Genomic DNA, 27,256 nt, shown 5'->3' with positions numbered 1-27,256 from the left:
GCAGATAATTCACAGCAAAAATCGCACTCAGGAGAGCATTATTTACAAGTTTTATACAGCGTTGATCAGAACAAAGAAAGACATGACTGCCTGTGTCAGTGTTTCCAGACAGAGAGAAAACGAAAGCGACAGAAAACATAAACATCCTGTGAACAGGACATGCGCAGGCTCTCTGACTCACAAAGCCTGCTCCCTTTTAAGGTGGAACGGAAATATCCTAACATCCTCCCCCTTTCCGTGTAACCTGTAGTACCTGTGGTTCAACCCAATTGCAACTTCTGTACATAAACCTTAAGTTGTTCTCTGTTAACAACCTTAGACAACAGATCAGCAGGAATTTCATTTCCTGGCATGTAGGACACCTGAATGAGTCCTTTCTGAATACACTCTCTTGCACAATGTAGCTTAATCTGCAAGTACTTGGTTCTTTGCTTGCAACTCTCTGAGTTCAGCAAAGCCAAACACGATCTATTGTCTTGATACACTTGTACAGGACATTTCACAGACACTCGGATGTCCTTAAACAGTTGCATCAACCATTCACAATCCATGAGTGAAAATGACAGAGCATTGAGTTCTGCTTCACAGGAACTTAGGCTCACTGTCGTCTGCTTCTTGCACAACCAGTCAAACAAGCAGTGGTTGTACATGTAGCATACTCCAGAAGTGCTCGTACCATCTGTGGTGTCACTTCCAAAACTTTCATCTGCAAAGATTTCAAGACCTCCAGTCTTCTGACTGGTGAACCTCAGCCTGTAGTTCATAGTCCCTTTCAAATAGGCTATGCACTTCAGAGCTTTCCAATCCTGAACAGTAGGATTGTTGGCGTGTCTGCTAAGCAGGTTACAGCTTACAGCTATGTCAGGTCTTGAGCATCTAGCAATGAAATTCAACTTGCCTAGAATGCACCTGTACAGCGTTGTGTCAGAAAACGCTTCAGCAGTACTATCTACCTGGTAACCTGTCACCATCGGTGTGTCTGCTGGGTTTGCATCAACCAAATTCAACCTGGTTAATACATCACAATTTTCTGTGTTTGATGTACCAGAAAATTACCTGCTTGGTCCCTCTCCACCTGCAGAGAAAGATAGTTGGATACCTCACCAAGATCCTTCATGTCAAAGTGCTCCTTTAGCTGAGCTAGGGTGCTTTGGTACAAAGCCTGATTCTTCCAAAACATCAGAAGATCATCAACAAAACATAAACAATACAGTTTGTTTTGCCCCTCCTCCTTGACAAACACACACGGATCAGCTTTGCCCTGGTGAAAACCTAGAGAAAGCAACGTCTCAGTGAGTTTTGTCTTCCAACACCTGGCACTCTGCTTGAGACCATATAAGGATTTCCGCAGTTTACAGACCATTCCCTTCTGTATCTGCATCCCGTCAGGTGGAAGGATAAACAGCTCCTCCCCCAAAATCCCGTACAAAAAAGCTGTATTAATGTCATAACGGGAAACATGCAGTTTCTCCTCCGCAGCGATCTTGAGCATCAGCCGAATGCTCTCATATTTGACGGTGGGTGAGTAGGTCTCGTGGTAATCCTGTCCTGGTACCTGTGAAAAACCTCTGGCAACCAATCTGGCTTTGTGTCTGACTACCTTGCCATTCTGGTCTGTCTTGGCCTTGAAGACCCATTTGCTGCCAACCAGTCTCATCCCTGGGACTACTGGTACCAGTTCCCAAGTTTGGTTCCTGTTCAAGGAATCAACTTCAGCCTTCATGGCATTAAGCCAAGGCTCAGCATCTTTATTTTTTTTTTAATAATATTTTTTATTGCTTTTTTCCAGGGTCAAATACATAATCAGTAACTCATCAAAAGCGACTTTACAGAAAAGAAGAAGAAAAAATTAAGAAAGAAAATATTCATATTATCCAAACAATTTTTCATAATCTACTGGACTTCCCCACATCCTCCACACCCTGCGTTCTTTACAATAAAAATAACAGCAACTTGTTACCTTGTTTCATGCGTTTTTTGTACTTTCATCTAATTATATTTTAGATTTAGGGTACTTGTTGTTAAGTCTTTTTTTCCCCATCATCAATCCTAAAAAACAAACATTACTCTAAATTTTGGTCTTTTCATGGTTATAACTTAGTTTCCACCATTTTCAAGTTTAATTGCTGAAGCTAATTTTCCCAGAACTTAGCAAATTCTCAACATTCATATAACTTATAATGTTTTTGTAAATAGTCCTTAAATTTTTTCCAGTCCTCTTCTATTGTTTCTTCTCCCAGATCTCGGATTCTGCCAGTCATTTCGGCCAATTCCATGTAGTCCATCAGTTGCGTGTGCCACTCTTCCAGCGTGGGTAGCTCCTGTGTCTTCCAATGTTTAGCTATAAGAATTCTTGCTGCTGTAGTTGCATATAAAAAGAAAGTTCTATCCTTCTTTAACACTCTCTGGCCCACAATACCCAGGAGGAAGGCCTCTGGTTTCTTGTGAAAGGTATACTTAAATACCCTTTTCATCTCATTGTAAATCATTTCCCAGAAGGCCTTCACCCTCGGGCATGTCCACCAGAGGTGAAAAAATGTTCCTTCAGCCTCCTTACATTTCCAACATTTATTATCAGACAAATGATATATCTTTGCCAGTTTGACTGGGGTCATGTACCACCTATATATCATTTTCATAATGTTTTCTTTCAAGGCATTGCATGCCGTGAATTTCATACCGGTGGTCCATAACCTTTCCCAGTCTTCAAACATAATGTTGTACCCAATGTCTTGAGCCCATTTTATCATGGCTGATTTAACTATCTCATCTTGAGTGTTCCATTTAAGCAGCAAGTTATACATTCTTGAAAGCACTTTCGTCTTTGGTTCAAGTAATTCTGTCTCTAGTTTCGATTTTTCCACCTGGAAACCAATTTTTTTATCCTTTTTAAAAGTCTCTTGAATTTGGGCGTAATGTAGCCAGTCTCGCACCTTGTTTTTTAGTCTTTCAAGACTCTGCAACCTCCAATTGTCTCCAATTTTTTCTATTATCTCACAGTATTTTGCCCAGCCAACCTCCATATTAAGTCTTTTTGAGGCCTTTGCCTCCATTGGTGAAAGCCACCTCGGGGTCTTAAGTAAGTCCTTATATATAAGTAAGTCCTTATATTTGGTCCAGACATTAAATAAAGCTCTCCTGACAATATGGTTTTTAAACAATTTATGAACCTTTACCTTGTCATACCACAAATATGCATGCCACCCAAAAGCATTGTTAAACCCTTCCAGATCTAGGACATCGGTGTTTTCTAATAAGAACCAATCCTTCATCCAGCAGAAGGATGCAGCCTCATAGTATAACCTTAAGTCTGGCAGGGCAAATCCCCCTCTTTCTTTTGCGTCTGTTAGTATTTTAAATTTTATTCTGGGCTTTTTGCCCTGCCAGACAAACTTCGAAATATCCTTCTGCCACTTTCCAAAACATTCCACTCTGTCCACGATCTGCAGGGTTTGAAACAAAAACAACATCCTTGGCAATACATTCATCTTTACGGCTGCGATTCTTCCCAACAAGGAAAGTTTTAGTCTTGACCAAGTTTCTAAATCCTTTTTGATTTCTGACCAACATTTTTCATAGTTATCTTTGAACAAATTCAAATTTTTACCAGACAAATTGACCCCCAGGTATTTCACTTTTTTAACCACATTTAACTCCGTTTCCTTCTGAAACCCATCTATTTCTGAAGGTGTCAAGTTTTTTGCCAAGACCTTAGTTTTTTGTTTATTCAGCTTGAATCCCGTCACCTGACCAAACTCATAAATTAATTCTAAAACTCTTTTTGTACTAGGTTCTGGCTCCTGTAATGTTAAGACCAAATCATCTGCAAAAGCTTTCAGTTTATATTGTTTCTCTCCGACCTGTATTCCTTCCACCAGCTGGTCCTTCCTAATCAAATTCAACAACACCTCCAGGGCAGAGATAAATAACAGAGGTGATAAGGGGCACCCCTGTCGTGTCCCTTTTTCAATTTTGAACTCTTCTGTCACCACATTGTTCACTATCAATTTAGCCTTTTGCTCTGAATATATTGCTTCTATACCATTTTGGAACGCCCTTCCCACTCCCATCCCTTCCAAGTTTTTCTTCATAAATTTCCAAGAAATGTTGTCAAAGGCCTTCTCTGCATCTATGAAAATTAACACTGCCTTCGTATTCATATTTGTCTGCAGTAACTCCAAAACATCGATAATATTCCTAGTGTTGTCAGACAAATGTCTACCAGGGAGAAAGCCTGCTTGATCTTTATGAATTACTTCATTCAAAACTTTTTTAAATCTACTTGCCAAAATATCAGCAAAAAATTTGTAATCCACGTTCAGGAGTGAGATGGGACGGTAGTTTTTAAGTTGAGTCTTTTCAGATTCCACTTTTGGTATCAAAGTGATGAAAGCTTCTTTCCACGATTCTGGTGCCCCCTTCCCCTCCATAATTTGATTGCATACCTCCAATAGTGGCTGGATCAAATAGTCCTTTAGTATCTTGTAGTAGATAGGTAGCCGTGTTGGTCTGCCATAGTCATAGAACTAACTTAGTTGGTCTTTAAGGTGCTACTGGAAGGAATTTTTTTACTTTAGTATCTTATAATACTTGGAGGTGAGTCCATCTGGGCCTGGGGATTTGCCTAATTGCATATTCTGAATGGCACTTTCAATTTCCTGCTGTGTTATTTTATAATTCAGGATTGTTTGTTTATCTTGAGATAGTTTTGGCAGTCCATTACTTTTTATAAATTGGCTTGTCTCAATCTCTGCCTGAGGTCCTTGAGTAAATAATTTTTTAAAATATCTCTGGAAACACTTTCTAATTTCTTCTGGTTTCTGAATACTTTCTCCTTCAACCTCCAGATTGGTAACAAAGTTCAATTTTTGTCTCTTTTTCAACTGCCATGCTAGTAGTTTTCCACATTTATTTGCTGATTCAAACGATCTTTGTCTCATTTGTTTAATTTTCCATTCAACTTCTTGATTTATCAGTTTCGCATATTGTATTTGGTGAAATTTCATTTCTCTTAACACTTCTTTTGACTTTGGATTAAGCCTAAGCCTCTTTTCACTGTCTCTTATCTTCTCTAGTATCTTATCTTTTTTCCCATTCCAGAGTTTTTTCTTGATAGTATTCTGTTGGATCAGAAACCCTCTCATAACTGCTTTGCTCGCGTCCCAGATTGTTCTCTTTTCCACCGAAGTGTTCAAATTTATCTCAAAGTAATCCTTCAACTTTTTTGGGCCTTCTTAACAATCTCCTGATCTCTAAACAAGGTGTCATTCATTCTCCATCTAAAGGATCCAGCTGACGTAAGTCTCAATTCCATTTTCAGGGCATTATGGTCGGAGCAAGTTTTGGGGCAGATCTCTATTTTTTTAGTCTTAGGTGCCAGTCCTCTAGTTATCCAGATTTGGTCGATTCTTGTCCATGATAGGTGGGCCTCAGAAAAGAATGTCCCTTCTTTACCTAATGGGTTCTTTGTCCTCCATATGTCAGTCAAGTCCATATTGTCTGTTAGTTCAAAAAAAGTTTTAGGTAGTCTGCCATCTTTAGTCAAGTTTTGGTTTTGTGACTTATCCATATAGGTGGAGACCACCCCATTCATATCTCCCATCAAAATGATGTTAGTATAGTCAATGTGGTCCAGCATTATCTCATGCAGCTTCTTGTAAAATTCCGATTTCCCCTCATTTGGTGCATATATTCCTACAATCAGAAATTTTTCTCCTTGTGTTTGTATTTCAATCGCCAAAATTCTTCCTTGTTCGTCTTTAAACAAAAACTTTGGTGATAGGTTCTCCTTTGCATAAATCACTACTCCTCTTTTCTTAACCTTATCTGATGAAATAAATTCTTGGCCTAGTCTTTTATTAATTAAAACTCTCCTATGGAGCCTAGTCACGTGTGTTTCTTGCAAACAAATAATGTCCAATTGTTCTTTCCTCAATATATGAAAGATCCTTTTTCTTTTCTCGGGGGAATTTGCACCGTGAATGTTCCAACTAAGAAGCTGCAGAGACATCCTGAATCAATTTGTCAACCAATAGGGATGTCTCCCTTGTCGTCTACGTCTGGAGGTGGGTCAGGTGTTGAGCCAGGCGGAGGTGGTGGCCAAGCTCCTGCTACTCCTTTCCGAAGGTCCTCCCCGTGGTCGTTCAGGAACTTTTCTTGGTCCTCTGCTGTTCTAATTCTTACTTTTTTCCCTTTGAGGTTAAAAGATAGTCCTTGAGGGAATTCCCACCTATAAGGGATTGTGTTGTTTCTCAATAGTCCTGCAAGATCTTTATATGTAGTTCTTAGATCCAAGAGCTGTTTCGGTATGTCTCTGAAGATTTCTGCTGTCCTTCCCTGGATCACCAGTGAATTTTTAAAGTGTAGGCCGCGTATATTGTCTTTTTCTTGCTTAGATCTCAAAATGATCAAGCAATCTCTTGGTTTGTCCTTCTTCGCCACTCTTCCCAATCTGAAGGCGGTGACAATTTTAAAGTCCTTCTCTTCTGCTAGACCCCAGAACTTTGATATATCTGCTGTCAAGAATCCAATCAAATCTTCTTTCTCAAGTTCTGGTATATTTCTCAGCCTGAGATTGCTTTCCCGATTTTTCAATTCTGCCATGGACAGATAAGCTTGCTGTTCATTGATCTGTCTACTCAGTGGTCTTACTTCCCCTCTTACTTCCTCTATCTTCTTTTTATTTTGTTCTGCTTTTAAATTTGCTTCTTCAGCTAATTTTCGATTTTCTGCCGTTGTTATTTGGATATTTCCTATTGCCTGTGTATTTTGAGCAACTTGGTCAGTCAATTTATTAATTGTAGCTGTCACTTGGTCAAATTTAGTCGCCTGTTCATCAGCTTTCTTGTTTAAAGCTGCCAGCTGGTCCAATATTTCTTTAGAGACTGGGTCCAGCCCTCCTGCAGCCATATCCCCAAAAGCTGGCTGTTTAGATTCTCCTTCTTGCAGGCCTGTAACAATTGGGACAGATGATCTGCGTGGCTGCACAGGCAAAGTTGATTGCAACAGTTCAGTTTGTTTTGCTTTTTTGGCAGCCCTTGTTTTTGCTGCGCCACTCATTCCACAGCTGTCCAAGTATCAAGGTCAAATTGTAAATCCCATGGGAAAGGCAGTCCAGGATATAAACATCCAAGCATAAGATTTGCAAAACAACCAGCAGTTCTCAGAGACTAGATATTCCACAATCCAGTAGGGGGAGCTCCCCAAAAGTTAGAAAAGAGGATGAAAAGTTTCCACCATTAAGTTCCCAAGTAAACATGGAAAAAGAAAAAAGGAAAAAGAAAAAAGGAGGAGAAACCTTCAAAGTTCACTTTAAACTTGCAGAAATTTACCCAAGTCAAAATGAAAGTTCTTAACAATGGTGCATGCAACAGTTCCTTATTTGTATCTTACAAAATAGCCCCAATGTAACATTTTAACTTTATATCCAGTTACCGCAGTCTGATGGTTCTTTTGTATCCAGGCAGCCCGAGGGCTGGGTTCTTAAAACTTTGTAATCCACCAAAAAGAGGAGAAAGAGTCTCGATCTATGTCCATTTACACAAATGCAATTTTTTACTTCTAGGCAATCAAATCCGAATTTGCAGGGTATATTCCAACTTCTTTTAAAAACCCCTCTCAGCGCTACAGCTTTTATGAGTCTTTGCTTGATACTTTAAGCAGAGCCGGAAGACGGACTTCCTTTTTAACGTCTCCCGCTTTCAGCCAAATTTCACAAATTTAGATTCAGGAATCTTGAGATTCTTACTCACGAGTATGTTGTTTCAAATCGGATGTTCAAAGAAGAAAGGTCAGCGCTCAGCAGCAGCAGCCGCGCGGCTTCACTTCCGCGGAAAGAGCGATGAACTCACAGCACCGCTACCCCCTCCACGTTCCGGAGCCCCTTACGGGGTCCCTTCTTCGTTTCCGAGGTCGCTCTTGGTGCCCGCCGAGTCCCACGACCACAGGCTCACTCTACCTGTGGTTTTTCTTAGCGGGTCTCCGCTCTGCCGTAGCGGACGACCCTTTTCCGCGGAGCCCCTCTTCACAGTGTAAAGAGGACCGCCATTGCCGTTTCACTCAGCATCTTTAGAGGTTAACTCCTGAACCTCTTTGAAGCTTGAAGGTTCCCATACCTTCTCTGAGCTACTAAGAACAGCAGTTGCCGTCTTAGCAAACTCATCAGCAAATCTCTTTGGAGGTCTGCCCTTGGTCGTTCTCTCAGATCTGCATACTAGGCGCAAGTCTTCTGGACTCATCTCCTCTTTCTTAGGAGAAAAGTGACCAATGGTGAACAGTGGTTCTTCCAGTTCATTGTCAGACGCATCTGATGGTCTGACTGAGGCCTTTGCGCTTTTGTAGTCTGCTGTGTCATCACTGTCACTGACATCAGCAGCAGTGCCGCCCACTGAGCTGGAATCCAAACGCTGATCATCATCATCATCAGCTTCTTCAGCTTCCTCAACATTATCTGCTTTCTTCACATCACCTTCATCCTCCTCTGGGTAACTCTGGAAAATTCCCACATTTTCCCCCCACTTAGGATTGTACTCAACACTCTTTGTGAACTTAATGGACTTAGAGTCAGTCATCCATACCCTGTATGCACCTTTTTCGTACCCCATGAACAAACCATGTACCCCACGCTTCCCAAGCTTGTTGCTTTGTGGGGTGTGTACCCACATGTCAGAACCAAAGATTCTCATGTGCTTGATGTTGGGTTTCTTATCAAACATCTTCTCATAGGGGGTACAACCAATAGGTGATGACCATCTGCGATTAAAAGTGTAAGCAAAATTCGACAGAGCCTCCCCCCAAAACTTATCAGGGAGATTGGCATCATGCAACAAGGTTTTCATTCCTTGCAGCAACGTTTGATTTGCTCGCTCCGCAAGCCCATTCATCCATGGCGATCTAGGCGTTGACAAGTCATGCTGGATTCCCTTCTCAGTCAGGAAAGCTTCAAACTGCTGAGAAGTGAACTCCCCGCCTCGATCAGTAAACAGACAGCCAATACGTTTACCGTGAACATTCTCCAACCAAGCACAGAATGCCTTGAACTTCGGAAACGCTTGTGATTTCTGCTCGAGCATAAACACATGAATGTACCTGGAAAAAGAATCAATTAGAACCATGAAGTACCTTGCTCCACCCAAAGAGGGCACAAGTGGACCAACCAGGTCTGCGTGCACTAGCTGGTAGGGTTTGGAAGCCTGCCTGCTAGACTCCTTGCCTTTTGGAGCAACCTTCACCTTGTTCTCTGCACAAGATACACATTTCATGTGAAACTTACAGGGTTTGATGTTCAAACCCTCAACCATCTCTGGCATCTTGGCCAGCGCCTTCCAAGAGAGGTGACAAAACCTTCTGTGTGCATCGTGAATGCATCCTGCATGAAGAACTTTGTTAGTTTGTGCAACACAACAAGAATCAACATTAGACACAACAGCACCAGTGTCATCATAAGTTATACAGAACAATCCATCCATAAACTTTGCATGCAAAATGTCCTCTTTGCCTTTTCTGATGACACAAACGCTCCTCTTGAAGGAAATCTCAAAGCCACGCCCAGTCAGCTGTGGGACACTGAGCAAGTTGTCTGCAGCACCTGGAACATATAGTACACCTTTGATGGTTGTGTGCAGACTTGCCAGTCTCACAGTCCCTTCTCCTGCAATCCGCAACGTCTTTCCGTCAGCCAGGTGGATCTCATCTTCATGAGGTTTGAAGGATATAAAGAGATGGCGGTCTTTTGAGACATGGCGGGTACTCCCTGAATCAACAACAAATCTGGCTTTGGCCTTTGGAGCAGCCTTTGCAGCAAGCAGAACCTTGTTTTCCACCGGTGTGGGCTTTTGCAGCTTGCCCCTCTGCTCCTGGCCATCAGACATGCCTTTAGCCTTTGGTGAAGCTGTGCTAGCAAACAAAGCCTTGTTTTCCACTGGCGTGGGCTTTTGCAGCTCGCCCCCCTGCTCCTGGCCATCAGACTTGCCTTTAGCCTTTGGTGAAGCTGTGCCAGCAAACAAAGCCTTGTTTTCCACTGGCATGGGCTCTTCACCCTCCCTCTGCTTCTGGCCATCTGCAGGCATCTGCCTCTGTTTACCTCTAGCCTTCCGGCCTCTGTGAGGATGACGTTGGCTCCCATGAGAAACAGAGCTCTCAGCTGCCGACTCCTTGGCTCCCCCTGGAGGCTGGAATGCTGCCTGGGATGACGTGACAGTCAGCTCCCCCTGCAGCTTGCAACCGGTGCCCTCGGCATCCCTGCATTCACTCGCATTCTGGGAAACAGCCAGGACCTCCGATGCAGTCAAACTCTGGGCTGGGATGACTAGCAAATGGGCTACTTTCAAAGCATTCCACATCTTACGTGCAGTCACGTTGCCAGCTAACGTTTTAATTTCCTCCAGAGAGACGGACAAGACTATTATGTCAATCGCCCTCGAATTCTGGGCTTTCCATCTATCTGTCAGAGGAACTGGAGGGGCTTCAGACACAGTATGCCACACTCCAAACTGACGCAGCAAACTCTCACACCATTTTGCCCAGGTTTTATAATTGTGCCCATTTAACTTTGGGCACTCAGCAGCCTCAGAAGCTTGGAAAAACTCCATTCCAGCTTTTTATTTGAGCCGTGAGTCTTATTCACTTCAGAAACGTCTTATCTCGGCAGCCATAAATCTTGAGGCCTGCTGGGCTCGACGCCCAGACCAATTAGGCCTGCCAGACATCAAAAGCAAACAGAAAAGCCTTGCTTTCGCTTTTCCTCCACATACCTCTCAACGCAGTCTGTCGCAGTCTTACTCTCCTGTAAGTGCTGTAAATCTGGGCCCGAAACCTGTTGTTGGTATACTGCCAGGGAGATAAAGTCCATCATGGCCCCAAACCGTCTGCCGGACGATCCATCGATCTCCCATAGTACGCAGTATCAGCAATTAGCGACATGAGTTTCTAGAAAATATCTTGCCACATTCCAGAGCTCGTGCACACTCTATCAGCAGATAATTCACAGCAAAAGTCACACTCAGGAGAGCATTATTTACAAGTTTTATTCAGCGTTGATCAGAACAAAGAAAGACATGACTGCCTGTGTCATTGTTTCCAGACAGAGAGAAAACGAAAGCGACAGAAAACATAAACATCCTGTGAACAGGACATGCACAGACTCTCTGACTCACAAAGCCTGCTCCCTTTTAAGGTGGAATGGAAATATCCTAACAATACCATCGGTACATCATTTTCATACAATTCTCTTTTAACAATATACAATAAGTAAATTTTAAATTAATCATTACCGATTTGACCTCTTCATCTTTCATCTCCCAAATTATACATTTTCTTTAAAAGTTTATTATTATCCTCTATAATTTCTCTTTGAAATCTAGATATGGTGTAACCGAATTCTTATTATCTTCTTTAAAAACCTCATTTAATTGTCGATGTTGCAGCCAATCATGAACAAAGTCTCTTATCTCATCATAATCCTTAAATTTTAATTTCCCCTCTTTCTCTATCAACAGATCTGTATATGTTGGCCATTTAGTTTCCATATTTATCCTTTTGATTGATATTGCCTCTGTTGGGGCGAGTCACCAAGGCGTTTTTTTGTTCTATTAAATCTTTATATTTCCCCATACTTTTATTAATGATTTCCTAATTATATGATTATGGAAACCTTTATGTACCTTCCCTTTACTATACCATAAATATGCATGCCATCCAAATCTATTATCATGTCCTTCCAGATCTAATTTAATTCAATCCCGGATCCAGGTAACACAGCTCGCTGCATAATACAATCTAAAATCTGGAAGGGAGAATCCTCCTCTATCTTTAATATCTGTTAATATTTTATGTTTTATTCTTGGTTTCTTCCCTTTCCAAATAAATTTTGATATATCTTTTTGCCATTACTTGAAGCAGACCATGTTACTTACTTTATTACTGGTATTGTCTGGAATAAAAACAACATTTTTGGCAATGGGTTCATTTTAATTGCTGCAATTCTTCCTAATAATGATAGGTTCATTCTATCCCATATTTCTAGGTTCCTTTTTAACCCATTCCAACATTTTTCATAATTACGGTATCATCATAAATATTGTTGCTTCTAGTTGAGAGCCAAATCCCTAGATATTTCACTTTTTTATGGGATTCTATTTCTATGGCATGGTATAATTCCTTTTTATCTGTTTCTATTAAATTTTTTACTAATAACTTTGTCTTATTTTTATTTAATTTAAATCCTGCTACTTGGGACGCGGGTGGCGCTGTGGGTAAAACCTCAGTGCCTAGGACTTGCTGATCGTAAGGTCGGCGGTTCGAATCCCCGCGGCAGGGTGAGCTCCCGCCATTCAGTCCCAACTCCTGCCCACCTAGCAGTTCGAAAGCACCCCTAAGTGCAAGTAGATAAATAGGTACCACTTTCTAGTGGGAAGGTAAATGGCGTTTCCGTGTGCGGCGCTGGTGCTGGCTCGCCAGCTGCAGCTTCATCACGCTGGCCACGTGACCTGGAAGTGTCTTCGGACGGCGCCGGCTCCTGGCCTCTTAAGCGAGATGAGCGCGCAACCCTAGAGTCGGACACGACTGTCCCGTACGGGCAGGGGTACCTTTACCTTTACTTACTTGCCCAAACTCCTGAATTTTTTCTATCACCCTCAGAAGAGAGTTTTTGGGATCTTCAACTGTAATTACCAGATCAGCTGCATAGGCTTTCAATTTATATGACTTTTCCCCTACTTTAATTCCTTTAATATTTTAATCTGCCCTTATATTTCTCACCAGAACTTCCAGGACTAATATAAATAATAAAGGTGACAATGAGACAAAGGTTGCCTTTTTGCATTTTACATTCATCTGTTACCACCTGATTAACAATTTATTTTGCTTTTTGATTTGAATATATAGCTTGAATTCCTTTTTTAAACTTATCTCCAAAATTCATTTCACCAAGCACTTTTTTCATAAATTCCCAAGAGACATTGTCAAAGGCTTTTTCAGCATCTATAAACATCAATGCTGCTTGTTTTTCCCTTCATGGCCACAATCTTGATGTGGGCATGTTTACAATTGCACCCGGATCCTCATCTTGTGTAGGGTGTTCAGGGCTGATGCTGGCAGGCTGTCTGGTCAGGATCTGCCTGAGGGGCCAGTAGCTCTCAGGGGCCCAACATCCCAGATCCCATACTGCTGTGATGCTGCCTCTTACCTGAGCTCCCCCCAGATTGAATCGTCTGGGCTTCACCGGAAGGCATGCAAGGTAGGCTTTCTTGAAGAGGAGTATTTTGGTTTGCACGCACAGTCGCTGCCTGACATAAAATGACATGCATTTTATGGTGGGCAGCAACTGCACATGCCAGCTGAATCAGCCCCATTCTAGGAAGCTTATTCTGCATGCCTTCCCACAAAATGCAGCCTGCAGGAGGAAACCAGTTCAGACTGAAAGCCATCCCTAGAGGGGCATGGTCATGGAGGCAGATGCTGCCACAGCTTTTTCTAATGACCTTTCCCTGTCCTCTCTGATGCAGGGAGGACATTTTTGCAACATTTTGTTGTTGTTATTTTATTATTATGGTGTATGGTTTTGTATTTTGTTACTACAGTGCAAATCAAGATTTATTTTTTGGGGGGTAGTTGTGTGTCTTAGTTATGGCTATATGGGCATTAGTGATGTGGTGGGAAGGAAGGAAAAAAAACTGAAATTTGTGGCACATGCAGAATGAACATTTTAGAAATTAAGAAAACAGAAAGAACACATGGATTTTTTTTGTTAATTTGTTAACTATTTGTTAATAAATCCAAGTCATATGGAACTACAAGATCCCAAAAGGATGAGGAGAGTTTCAGAAGCCTCCCCAGAACTTGAGACTAATTTATAGTTTGAAGCCTTTCAGGAGATTATTTTGTGGGGTTGCTTTGGCTCTTCTGGTTTTAATGTAAAACAAAACTGAAAACAACCACCCTCCACTCAAAAGAAGGGAAATGGTGAAACCAATCTGACGTCTTCATCTGTGTAATTTTGCTTTTGCCGATCAATAAAATTAATCCCATTTATCCTGGCACTGTTAAGGGGGAAGCTGATGGTTTCTAACCATTGGGAGGAAATGCTGGCTATTAATGTCATTTCTCCTTGTGTCTGTGATAGATTTTTAGTGTCTCTCCGGCTGATTCTCTGCTGTTGCCTTTTGTTTTGTCCTCAATCGCTTGTCTAATAAAGGCTATTATCTTTGGCACAAATCTACTTCATGCCTCAATTCAACTTCGTAACAGTCGGTAATAACAGCAGAACAATGATGCTTTTTAAAGAGGGATCTTTCATGGCCGGGTTTCTTCTCCTCCTTTCCCCCATTGCATTAGAAGGAGGTTAGATGGCTGGAGAGAAGATGCACAGGAAAGTGGGAGAGGCCTGCAGGGTTGATAAATTGGACACAGAGGCAGCATTAGGAGCAAAGTCAATGCAGCTTCTCTGGAAATGCCAATAGGGAGCCTGATATGCTGATGTGCCCCTGTTAATTAAAAGAGGGGAGCAGGCAGGCCAGGATTTATTTGCTGTAAATCCAACAGAATGGATGGAGCAAACAGGCATGGAATTGCCTCCTTACAGTGAGCATGGAAGCTTTAGCACCATTTCCAAAATGTCTTGGTTCTCCCCCCTCTCCCAGTGGTGCTCCTTAGAACCAGAGGTGGGAGGAGGCATTGGAGGCTGGTCCGTTCACACCACCAAACCCAGTCAGCCCACACTTGCTGGTCTTCTTGCCCCTTGTACAGCAGGAAGGAGGGATTGGGGGAAAGCTAGAATTCATTTGCTCCACCTGACATTGTCTTTGACTCCACCTACGTCTGGAACCCCTGACTTCCACCCTGCCAGTCTCTGTGGGCATCTGCCACCAGGAGGAGTATGATGACCCTGTGCATGGAAAGAAGAGCGCAAGGCAAAAGATTCCTGCATTGGAGGGGTTGGACTAGATGACCCTCAGGGTCATTTCCAATTCTACAAGTCTATGATTCTATAAGGTTTAGTTGGGGGTGAGGTGGGAAGATGCAAAGGGCAGACTCTTCTTCTGCAGCAGCCAACTGGGAAGGGAGGTGGAGTGAAGCTTATGTGAAGTGGATTCTCCTTCCTTCCTTCCTTCCTTCCTTCCTTCCTTCCTTCCTTCTTTCCAGCAGCTGTTATATTTTGGGCGCTCCAAACCTTTGAGTGGTCTTTATTTTGACCCCAAGGGCCAGTGGGGATGACATGAAGACAGTTCAGAAAAGCACAAGGTGTGGGGAATGACCTCCACTGCTGGCAGCAGTACACCTCTGAATGTCCTTGGCTGGAAAGTGCAGGAGGGGAGAGTGCTGACCTTGCCCTCAGGTCCTGGCCATTGTGAGAACAGGAGGCTGGACTAGATGGGCCACTGTCTGGATCCGGCAGAGCTCTTCTTATGTTCCTAACTGTATTTAAATAATTTTTGGTGAGTTGAGGTGGTGTTGTGCTTAGCTTGGGGATGCAGCAAGATGGCAAAGGGCTCTTCCCACAATTTCAAACTGGCTGCACTCAGAGTGCTGTGGGTGTTTTTGAAGATGGTGAAGGAGGCACTTTTACATGCAAATTTCATGTGTGTGTAAAATTTACACACTCATGGCCACACCATAAGCCCCAGATCTGAGCAGCAAAAATTCTTAAAACAGATGTGGGGAACCTTTGGCCTTCCAGATGTTGCTGAACTATAGTTCACCTCATCCTTGTCATTGGCCATGCTTGCTGTGGCTGATGGATGTGCAGCAACATCTGGAAAGCCAAAAGATCCCCACACTTGTCTTAAAACATGGCTATGGGGCTCCTGTGACCCAAGCGAGGCCTTCCCTTTTATGGACTGTAACTCAAGCACCACACCTAACTCAGTGGAAGAGCACATGCTTTGCGCCCCAAAGGTCTAGGATTCACTCACCAACACCTTTAGTTAAGAAGATAACAGGGGATGGGAAAGGCTCTCTGTCGGATAGCTCAGTCAGTAAGGTTCGAGGCCCACGTTGGACAACTAGATTCCTGCATTGCAGGGGGTTGGACTAGATGACCCTCATGATCCCTTCTCAGTGTACAACTCTATGAGTCTATGATTCTAAAATCCTAGAGAGCTGCTGACAGTTCCAGAGAGTGAGCCTGAATGAGGTTGTGTAATATTTTTCTTTTATCATTTTCAATATTTATGAGTTTGCTGCTATATGACAGAAGCTCAGCAGGTAGTTTACAGGTAAAAAATTAAAATTGTAAAAAAGAAAGTGCGTAGATAAAATCTAAAAACCAGAATAAAGAGATCTTAAAAATAAAATATAAAACTGGAATAAAAACCAGCAGCAGCGTAAAAGCCAGCAACATGACTACTACATCTTAAAATAATAAAAGAAAAGAAGATGTGAAACCCTTGATTCCCAGCCCCACTTAAAACCAGCAGCATCTTCACCTCTTGGGCCCCTTAGGTACCAGACAAACCTTCTCTGGCAAAGATGTTCTGCAACTGACAGGTGCCATGAAATATGGAACCAAATTAGACAATGTTAGGCTAGATTTGGGTGGGGGACCTCCAGTCCACAGGCTAGTTAGGCCCCCAGGGTCTCCCCATTTTGTCTGTAAGGTGATTTCAACCAAGCTCAATGCCTGGGATCAGGCATACCTGGCATCAGGTATGGGGCAGGGAAATACCGACCTCAGCTGAAAAGGGGTTTTCAGCCCCATCTCACCTGTCCTTCTTGTATGCAAGAACATAAGAAGAGCCTGATGGATCAGGCCCATGGCCCATCTGGTCCAGCCTCCTGTTCCCACAGTAGCTGACCAGATGCCTGTAGGAAACCTGCAAGCAGGATTCAAACACCAGAGCCCTCTCCCCTTCTGCTGCCTCCTACTGTGGAGGCAGAGGAGAGCCCTCATGACCAATAGGCTGTGATAGCCTTCTCCTTCTCCATGAATTTGTTTAATCCACTTTCAAAGCCATTCACGTTGGTGGGCTTCATTGCCTCCTGTGCCTCCCCAGTTTACTTGTGCAGGTGTGTGTAGATAAACATCTAGAGACGCAGGCCAATGTTCTGACCTGGTATGAGGCAACTTCTTTGTGTTCATCGAAGAAACTTCAGAGAGCAAGTGGAAGGGAATGGGGGATAAGTGGACCTGAAGAGGACTGACGTGTTGCTTGATGGTGCTTTGCCCCGCTTTGCGTGCTGCACAGATGCTGGTGGTTTCCCCTTGCCCATAAAATTGTGTTTTGTATTTATTCTTTCTGTTGGAGCAAGGCCACCCAGCTGGCCCTCCTGCAAGATGTAAATATTTAGTGCCCACAGCTTCTGGTATTTTTAAATTGCTGCTTTTAAGGGCATTTTTCTGCTGTTACTTGGTTTCTGCATTAACATTGTCATCAACAATAACAGGATAACATGCATGGCACTCAGGCATTCTCTCTCTCTCTCTCTCTCTCTCTCTCTCTCTCTCTCCTCTTCCCCCAAATTGCAATTGCTTCAGAGCGGCCAGATAGTTGGTAAAAAGCAATTTTCCTCACATTATGGGGGGGGGGGGAATCTATGAATCTATAACATTATTTGCTGTAACCTTTTTAGTATTTAGGGGAGGGGGCAGCAGCCGTGGTTTGGTTGCACATTTCTGATTCCACCTCTCTCTCTGGTCCCTCCAATTTCTCCTCAGTTCATCCAACATGAGATAGTATAAGAAAGGCGAGGTAGATGGCTGGCCCGTGTCCTCTGGACCAGAGCCTCTAATACGCTCAGCTGAGCTCAAGATTCGGGGGGCTGTCTCTGATAACTCCAAAGAGAGATTTTTTCTGTATTGTAAACTTAATAGGAATGCTTATTTATGAGGGCATATTGAGCCTGCAATGATGATTGATGCTGAATTTAAATGGAGGGTTTAATATTTTTGGGAGGAGAGGAGGGGGAAGAAAAATATCTGTATTTTACTTTAGCATTTCTCAAAATGAGGAGACATGGATGAGAGAGGGGTGGGGTGGGAGAGGGCAATAGTTCCAAAATTCTGCTCCTCCAAATTTCACAGGGTTTTAAAAAACTGCCCCCAAAAGCAATTCTAATATGAATGCATCAATAATTTTGCTGTGCAATTTCACAGATGCCTGGATATTCTCAGAGCAATTTATTGCCTGATTTTGGGCTTATATTTGTTGTCCTAAGGTTTTTATAATGACCAAAACAAGGGCAGGCAAAGATGTTGCTATCCCCTTATTTATAGACCATTCTGAAGGGCTGTTTTCCTGACCATGTAACATGGATTCCAACAACATCTGGAGATTCCTGGGTCCCGAGTCCTGCTCTTCAGTGATATCTCCTGAACTTCAAGACAGCACAGAATAATAGAGCAGAGAAGGGAAACCTGCCGACCTCCATAAGGTGCTGGACTCTGAACTCTCAGCTGCCCCAGCCAGCATGGCCAGCAGTCAGGGCGGTGGAGTGTTGGAGTCCAGCAACATCTGGAAGGCTGCAGGTCCCCCTCCCTTGGGCTCAATCACAGGCGGCAAAATTGGAACTGGTGCTTTGTCCATATGGAAGAGGCCATCAGTGACACTGAACAAAATGGATCTTGATACATTGCATGTGCAATAACATCAAAATGCCCCTACCCATTTGCCATGTTTTAAGAATACACACATGCCAATTGACAGCATCACCTGGAAGAGGGATAATACTGTTAAAGGTTTAGGGATTCAATCTGGATGGTTCTTGTGGGTCCCTGCTGGACCTGTGTTCCTTTGTCCAGTGAGATTTAGAATCTAGTTGAAGCTGCTGCTGAACCAAGTAATGGCCTTAGCTGGCCAGTTAAGGTACTTCCATTTGCATGTCCAAACAGATTGCCATAGAGACAAATGGGTGGGCTTTCCCCCCACATTGACCTGGCTGGATGACATGTCATCCTTGGATGGAGAACAATAAGCAAACAGGAACTGCATATGTTAAAGCTGTGTGAGAGAGTTTGGGCTGATGCCGGAGTCTGCTCTGACGAGTCTGCTCTGTCTTGGACCCAAGGCTGTGACTTGAGCTTCACTGGAAACCTCATGAGGAAGCAAGATCTGTTAATGCTGTGAGCCCCTTCATCTGATGCTCAGGTTGTATATATGTATAAACAAAAGCATATATCCTAAAGACACCATGGCCTCCATTGATCTTCATCCCAAGAAAGTTGAAGCTCAGAGATTAGAGTTGTGAACAAGAATATTGATGAACTGAAGGAATGGAGAGCTGAAGTTCACAGCACGTCCTCCAACTGCCAAATTTAATTTAAAACATTTTCCTAGTTAAGCTGAGTGAAATACGTATACTCGGAGTCAAGAGTGGATTTCATGCTCTTTATTCAGCTCATAGTGGTGAGGAGGAATGGAAGTTTCCCCAGAATGTCTGCTTTATATACATTATTTACACAATGGGCCCCACATGATTGGCTAATTCCAGGATTCTCCTGTAGGCCAATCATGTTGCAGATTCACTTCCACCTGGTGCTGGATTGGGTGGCTCCTGTGGACCAAGCAGACTGCTGCATTCTGAATCCTATTGTTCTAGGACCAATCAGACAGCTGCATTTTGGATCCTATTCAACTCAGAACATAACACCCCTCTCCTCTAAGTTCCAGTCCTGCCCGGGAGGTTGCATTCATAGTCCTCAAGGTACGCCAGCCGCCTACGTGTGTGTTGCAGCCTAGGGTGTTCCCTGTTCAGGGGTTTGGGTTCTGGCTCATGTTCCGAGGATGCTGGCTGCGATGGGGCCATTTCGTCTGGCGCAACTGACTCACTCAGTCGTGGCTCTGGTTCCGGTGTCCTTTCGGCCTTGCGGGTCCTCTGTGTATTTACTGATTCTGCCCCCCCTGCTGGCCCCTCCTGCTCTAGGGCCTCACTGCCTCACTGTTCCCTTGGGACTCTTCTGACCTGTCCTCCTCCTGGTTTTCTCCTGGGAATTGTCGCTGTAGCTGGTTGCAGTGGCGGTGCCAGCATTGCCCCCCATCCTTTAGCACCTCGTACGACACAGGGCCAGTGACCCTGGTGACTGTGGCAGGTACCCATGCCGGGCCTACCACAAAATTCTTTGCATACACTGGGTACTGGGCCATGAAGCTCCTGCCTTCCCCCACCACTACCTCATCCTGAGCTCTGTCAGGGTGAAGGCGGTCCAGTCTGATTGCGAGGCTCCGGCCCATTAGTAGTTCAGCGGGGCTCCGGCGAGTCGTTGAGCTGGTGGTGCTGTGCTAGAAGGAATGTGGCAAGGCGGTACTCCCAATCCCCTTGCATCATGCAGCGGAGGGTGTCCTTGGTGGTCCGCACCATGCGCTGTGCTTGGCCATTGGTGGCAGGGTGGAATGGCGCCGAGCGGATGTGGCAGATGGCGTTCTGCACTGTGAAAGTCAGAAATTCTCCTGATGTAAATGCGGTTCCATTGTCTGAGACGAGAGTGTCAGGGAGCCTGTGGGTTGCAAACAGCCTGCATAGTACCCGGATGGCTTTGGACGTAGAAGTGGATGGTACCAGTGCAACTTCCAGCCATTTGGTGTAGCAGTCCACCACTATGGAGAATGTTTCCCCCTGAAAGGGGCCAGCAAAGTCCACGTGCAGGTATGACGATGGTGCTTGGGCGGACTCCCAGGACTGGACTGGGGCCCTTGGGGGATTGGGCGGGATTCTTGGCAGGCCTGGCAGTGTTTGACCCAGGCCTCCATCTCTCTGTCAATCCCCGGCCACCACACATAACTCCTGGAGAGGGCCTTCATTCTCACTACCCCCGGTGTGTCTCGTGTAGGGCTGTGAGGACCCTTTTGCGGAGGGGATGGGGAACGACGATGCTGTTTCCCCATAACAGGCACCCCTTGTGGGGCGACAGTTCATGTTTATGGGTTGTGTAGCCCACGAATCCTGGTGCAGGGCTGCTGCTGGGCCATTCCCTCCACACCCAGTCCAGGACCCGGGAGATGACCTTATCTTTCTTGGAATGGTGCACAATGTCTTGTGCCTGAATGGGGCGGTCAGGAAGCAGCTCCAGGCTCATAACCTCTTGTGCGGGCGCTGGGTTGGGGCCTGTTTCTGGTAGTGGTAGCCTGCTGAGGTTGTCCGCGTGGCCCATCACCTTCCCAGGGCGATGAATCAGTGCATACTGGTAGCCGGCAAGGAAAATTGACCACCTGAGGATGCAAGGAGACTGCACTTGGGGGGTCTGCTTTTCAGGAGCAAACAAACCAAGCAACGGCTTGTGGTCAGTCACCATGGTAAAGGGCTGCCCATACAAGAAATCATGGAATTTTTTTAACTCCCTTCACAATTGCCAGACCCTTCTTGTCGATTTGCGAGTAGTTCCGCTCGGCTGCGGAGAGTGTCTGGGAAAAGTATGCTACCGGCACCTCTCCTCCATCCAGGAGTTGGTGTCCCAGGACAGCTCCAATTCCGTAAGGTGAGGCATCACATGCTAGCACCACCGGCAGCCTCTCGTCGAAGTGTGTCAAGACCGAGTTTGAGACGAGCAAGTCCTTGACTGCCCAGAATGTGGCCTCCTGGCGCTGGCCCCACACCCAAGGGGCCCGCTTGTCCAGGAGTCTGTGTAGGGGCTCCGCTACCGCTGCCTTATGGGGGAGGAAGGCATGGTAAAAGTTCAATAGTCCCAAGAAGGCCTGAAGTTCAGTCTTGCCCTTGGGTGCTGGGGCATCACAAATGGCCCGTACCTTGTCCCCAGTTGGGTGGACGCCTTCTGCGTCCACCATAAATCCCAGAAAGTCCACCTGAGGTAGACACTTTTCCCGCTTCACCGTGAGACCTGCCATCTGGAAATGATGCAGAACGGTGCGGAGGCGGTCCTCAAACTCCTCTGGCGTGGGCCTGACAGGTCGTACTGCGGGGTCCAGCTGTAGGGCAATGGGGGGGGAGGCCCGTATACTGTCCTAATTTCCCATCGAAAACCCCTGGAAATTCCTTGCATAAGGCGTCCACGTCCACTTGTAAGCTAGTGCGGTTCACCCCTGTGATGGCTAGTCCCAGTGGTCCAAACTATGCCAATCCCAGTAAGCTAACGTAGGGGCCCTTGACCACCAGCAAGTCCAGTTGCCGCGTCTGCCCTTGATATTGCACCCTGAAGGTCCCCACCCCCATTGTCGGGACCTTATGTTTCTGGAAGTCCCGAAGGGTGAATGGGGGCAGCCTGAGTTTGGGCCCGCACCAGGCCACAGTTTCCTTAAGGTCCTTGCCAAGATTATGGCATAGGGCCCCCTCTATCTCTACATTAATTTTCTCTGTTGGGCTGGGACAACTGGTATACCTGGCAGTCCGTGATCTCCATCGAGTTGCCTTGGTGCGTTGGGCCCCGGGACCTGGGGCTTTTGGATCAGTCACCCGATGTCTGGCGTCAGGTGGGCCGAGCCCGACGCACCCGGGCGCTGTGTCGTGATTTTCAGCACTGCCTGCACTCTGCATTGTGGAAACGGCAGGTGCTCCTCTCGTGACTCTCCCCGCAGCTTGCACAGTTCCCTCCTTCTCATCGAGGCAGCTGTGGTATGTGGGCTGCTTGAGTGTGCTGCTGTACTCGGTGCACCTCCTCCCTGTCGGATCCTGAGTCGTTGGCGAGGTCTTCATGGTGGACCCTTGGTTGGGGCCGCAAGCTTGGCTGTGCCTCTTGCATCGACCTCTCGGCAGCTTCAGTTGCCAGGTCCTTCTTAGCATAGAGGCATTGTTGCAGCTTCTCATCCTTCAGGCCACCGACAAGGCGGTCACAAAGCATGTTCTCCAACTCTGAGAAGTTGCAGAACCGGGCGGCTTGGCGGAGGGAGGTCACAAACCCAGTTATGGTTTCCCCAGGGGCTTGCCGCTTTGCGTAGAAGGCATTTTGACGAGCCACCACTGAGTGCTGTGGTGAGAGGTGCCCCTTCAGTCGTTCCATCTGGAGCTGGATTGGGTGGCTCCTGTGGACCAATCAGACTGCTGCATTCTGGATCCTTTTGTTCTAGGACCAATCAGACTGCTGCATTCTGAATCCTATTGTTCTGGGACCAATCAGATTGCTGCATTCTGTATCCTATTGTTCTAGGACCAATCAGACTGCTGCATTTTGGATCTTATTCAACTCAGTACATAACACTGGGATTGCAGAGTGTCTCTCTCTCTCTGTGTTGTGGGAAACAATAATGCGTAAAATATCGGTTACTCAGGGAAAATATCAGGAGAAGCCAAGCATTTTTAAAACATTTGTTTAATTTCTCAAAGGATTCTTTACATCCTTATGGTTTCACTGGATTTTTCCTAAAGCAACACTGAAAAGTGAATTTTGGCTGGAAGCTGAAGGAACTGAATATGTTTAGCCAAGAAAGAGAAGCTGCATAAGGAACATGATAGACCTCTTTAAATACTTGAAGGGCTGCCTCTTAAGAGAGGACAAAAACTGTCTTTCTGCTGCCCTAGATGGCAGGACTAGTTCTGGTGAGCTGCCTTGCTGGAGGTCTTCAAGCTTCTGTCTGTGGGGGATGCTGTATCTCTGTACTTCCTGCATCAAGCAGAGGGTTACACAAGAGCCTGCTGGATCTGCCCAGTGGTCCCTCTAGACCAGCCTCCTCTTCTCACGGGGGCCAGCGAGATGCCCCAATGGGAAACCCACAAGCAGGACCCAGGCACAAGAGCAGACCTCTCCCCTCCTGTGGCTGCCAACAACAGGTACCCTCCCCCATTTATTTTATTGTTTTCGCTTATTTGTACAAGGAGCAAGTTGATAATCAACAATGCCCCCTCACAGACGCACCAAATAATTACATTTATCTTTTAAGTCATTTCAGTTTTTAAACATAAGTATCATTCCACAAGTTACTATGTGTTCTCAGAGGCCTATAACCATGTTCTATTGATGTTGCATATGTATTAACACTATGTCAGGTTGACTAAAAAGTAGTGGTTTGCTTGTCTGTTTGGCTGTCTTGGACAGTTGTCTAAGTCCCAGAGTGGTGAGATCCAGATCTCAAACAGGTCTGCATAGGCAACTGGATGGCCACTGTGAGAATAGGATGCTGGACAAGGTGGGCCATTGGCCTGATCCTGCATGCTTTTCTGATGTTACTTTGTTCAAAATGTGGATCTGGAGCCTTCTTGGCTGTCTGGCTAATTTATTATGGCCAAGCACAACTAAAAGCCTTTTAGTTGCCAGTTGTGGCCCCTTGATCAATGTATTAAAACGTGTTTTCCACTCTCAGGATGTGTTTGTCTTTTGTAAGTGTTAAAAACCGGTAATGAATAGGAATGTGAGTGAAATATTCTGTAGGCATCCTCTGTGGGGCTTTCCTTTCTCTGTTCTTCTCAGCCATGTTGAAGGCTGTTGCAGCTGCTCCAGAATACAAATGAGAGCCAGCTCTGCATCTTTCATAATCTGCAGTGAAGCCTTCCTCTTGTGGTAGGAGTCTGACCCAAGGAAAAGCTGTTTTAGATGAGCCACCCACAGGAAGGAGGAGGACTAAAACATTTTTAAAAGGTCTGTGTAAATGAGATAATGTTGATGATGTCCCCCTTTGAGCAAGGGCTGAAGCTTCCTTGCAGAACAGGTTCAGATCTTCATGGCTTCTCAATTAGTCCCCTTTTTGAGTTGTTATCATTTATTTAACTTTCCAAAAGAAAACTTCCATGTCTTAGCCAAAGGCCATTGAAAATAGTACAATACAGAATGGAAGGGAAGGTGATGACAATCCCACTTACTGTACTAAACAATTATGCTGACATTACTACTACTACTACTACTACTACTACTACGAAGAATGAATCCCACATTTTAGGTAAGATAATTAAGCACCAATAAATATCTTTAAACAATGCATATGAGCCCATAAGGAAAATAAGTAGAAACTACAAAAGCAATACAAAGGCAAAATATCAAGTTGTATCAAGCGACAGCATAAAAATACAACATAATTACAGTGCATATGTGGAAAATCCCAGAACTATTAACCCTTCATGCGCTCACCAAAATTGTTTCCTACACCAAAAGTGAGGAACACCCATTTGGCCAATGAGGTCATTTTAGCCAAGCCAGGCCCACTTGCCCTAGACCAGATGTGGGGCAGGTAAAATTCTGGCTGAGCTAAAAGGGAGGTTCGCTGGCAATGCCCATCAGCTGATTTTCAGATCTACAGCAGCCCCTTTCAAAGCTCTGCATGTTAACACTTTGAAAGGGGCTTCTGAAGACCCACAAAAAAGGTCACATGATGTCATTGTGTTGTCAGATGATTGACAGGCAGGTTTGGCCAAAGCGAGGTGGGAGAGATAATGATCTGGTCCATTGGCAAAATCCAGTTCCCCAGTTTTGCCATACACATCAACAAACACTACATAAAATAAATCTGAACACACAACCCAATCCCCAGGGCCCTATCCAGACAACTGGGTCATGTCAGCTGCCTGATTCTAAAATTTTATGAAGTAAACCATATTGAGGACCCAATGCAGGAGCAGAAGTTTTTCAGGTCAGAGGCTGGACTACAAGCTTTGACATTTTAAGTACAGTGGTACCTTGGGTTACAGACGCTTCAGGTTACAGACTCTGCTAACTCAGAAATAGTACCTCGGGTTAAGAACTTTGCTTCAGGATGAGAACAGAAATCGTGCGGCGGCGTGGCGGCAGCAGCGGGAGGCCCCATTAGCTAAAGTGGTGCTTCAGCTTAAGAACAATTTCAGGTTAAGAATGGACCTCCGGAACGAATTAAGTACTTAAACCAAGGTACCACTGTAGCTAGATCCCCTTCACATTTTTCAAGTTTCCACTTATTCACTGAAATTGTGTGTGCTTGTGTATATGTGCATGAAAGCAGGATAAAAATGTTATCCCGTTCAGGGTGAGGGCAAAAAGTGCGATCTTGCTTGGAGTTTTTGTTGTTGAGTTGTTTAGTCGTGTCCAACTCTTTGTGACCCCATGGACCAGAGCACGCCAGGCACTCCTGTCTTCCACTTCCTCCCACAGTTTGGTCAGACTCATGTTTGTAGCTTCAAAGACACTATCCAATCATCTCATCCTCTGTCGTCCCCTTCTCCTTGTGCCCTCCATCTTTCCCAACATCAGGGTCTTTTCCAGGGAGTATTCTCTTCTCATGAGGTGGCCACAGTATTGGAGCCTCAGCTTCACGATCTGTCCTTCCAGTGAGCACTCAGGGCTGTTTTCCTTAAGAATGGATAGGTTTGATCTTCTTGCACTCCATGGGACTCTCAAGAGTCTCCTCCAGCACCATAATTCAAAAGCATCAATTCTTCTGCGATCAGCCTTCTTTATGGTCCAGCTCTCACTTCCATACATCAATACTGTGAAAACCATAGCTTTTACTATACGGACCTTTGTTGGCAAGGTGATGTCTCTACTTTTTAAGATGCTGTCTAGGTTTGTCATTGCTTTCTTCCCAAGAAGCAGGCGTCTCTTAATTTCGTGGCTGCTGTCACCATCTGCAGTGATCATGGAGCCCAAGAAAGTAAAATCTCTCACTGCCTCCATTTCTTCCCCTTCTATTTGCCAGGAGGTGATGGGACCAGTGCCCATGATCTTCGTTTTTTTGATGTTGAGCTTCAAACCATATTTTGCGCTCTCCTCTTTCACCCTCAATAAAAGGTTCTTTAATTCCTCCTCACTTTCTGCCATCAAGGTTGTGTCATCTGCATATCTGAGGTTGTTGATATTTCTTCCAACAATCTTAATTGTAACTGGCTGACTGACCGAACCCAAAGGGTGCTCATCAATGGTTCCTCTTCATCCTAGAGAAGAGTGACTAGTGGGGTGCCACAGGGTTCTGTCTTGGGCCCGGTCTTATTCAACATCTTTATCAACGACTTGGATGATGGACTCAAGGGCATCCTGATCAAATTTGCAGATGACACCAAACTGGGAGGGGTGGCTAACACCCCAGAGGACAGGATCACACTTCAAAATGACCTTGACAGATTAGAGAACTGGGCCAAAACAAACAAGATGAACTTTAACAGGGAGAAATGTAAAGTATTGCACTTGGGCAAAAAAAATGAGAGGCACAAATACAAGATGGGTGACACCTGGCTTGAGAGCAGTACATGTGAAAAGGATCTAGGAGTCTTGGTTGACCACAAACTTGACATGAGCCAACAGTGTGACGCGGCAGCTAAAAAAGCCAATGCAATTCTGGGCTGCATCAATAGGAGTATAGCATCTAGATCAAGGGAAGTAATAGTGCCACTGTATATAGGAGTATAGCATCTAGATCAAGGGAAGTAATAGTGCCACTCTGGTCAGACCACACCTGGAGTACTGTGTCCAGTTCTGGGCACC

At 44.8% G+C, this 27,256-nt stretch overlaps 2 protein-coding genes across 2 annotated transcripts in view; one reads left to right on the top strand and one right to left on the bottom strand.

Moving 5' to 3' along the window:
* Positions 1-27,256, top strand: part of LINGO1 (leucine rich repeat and Ig domain containing 1) — a 659,586-nt gene that overhangs the window by 40,901 nt on the left and 591,429 nt on the right. The window lies entirely within an intron of this gene.
* LOC310686696 (uncharacterized protein) lies at positions 31-11,195 on the bottom strand. Its single transcript, XM_083460707.1, has 2 exons — positions 8,059-11,195; positions 31-1,738 (listed from the first exon to the last, which is right to left on the bottom strand). The coding sequence occupies exons 1-2, from the start codon at positions 10,587-10,589 to the stop codon at positions 1,720-1,722; spliced, it is 2,550 nt and encodes an 849-aa protein (XP_083316833.1). The 5' UTR covers positions 10,590-11,195; the 3' UTR covers positions 31-1,719.

The sequence above is a fragment of the Podarcis liolepis genome (genome assembly GCF_965112155.1).
Source record: "Podarcis liolepis genome assembly, chromosome: 9".
Lineage (NCBI taxonomy): Eukaryota > Metazoa > Chordata > Lepidosauria > Squamata > Lacertidae > Podarcis > Podarcis liolepis.
This window is presented reverse-complemented; position numbering and strand designations above follow the sequence as displayed.

Excerpts from the sequence above, each read along its gene's own strand:
- LOC310686696 (XM_083460707.1), bottom strand. The coding sequence starts at position 10,589 with ATGGAGTTTTTCCAAGCTTCTGAGGCTGCTGAGTGCCCAAAGTTAAAT.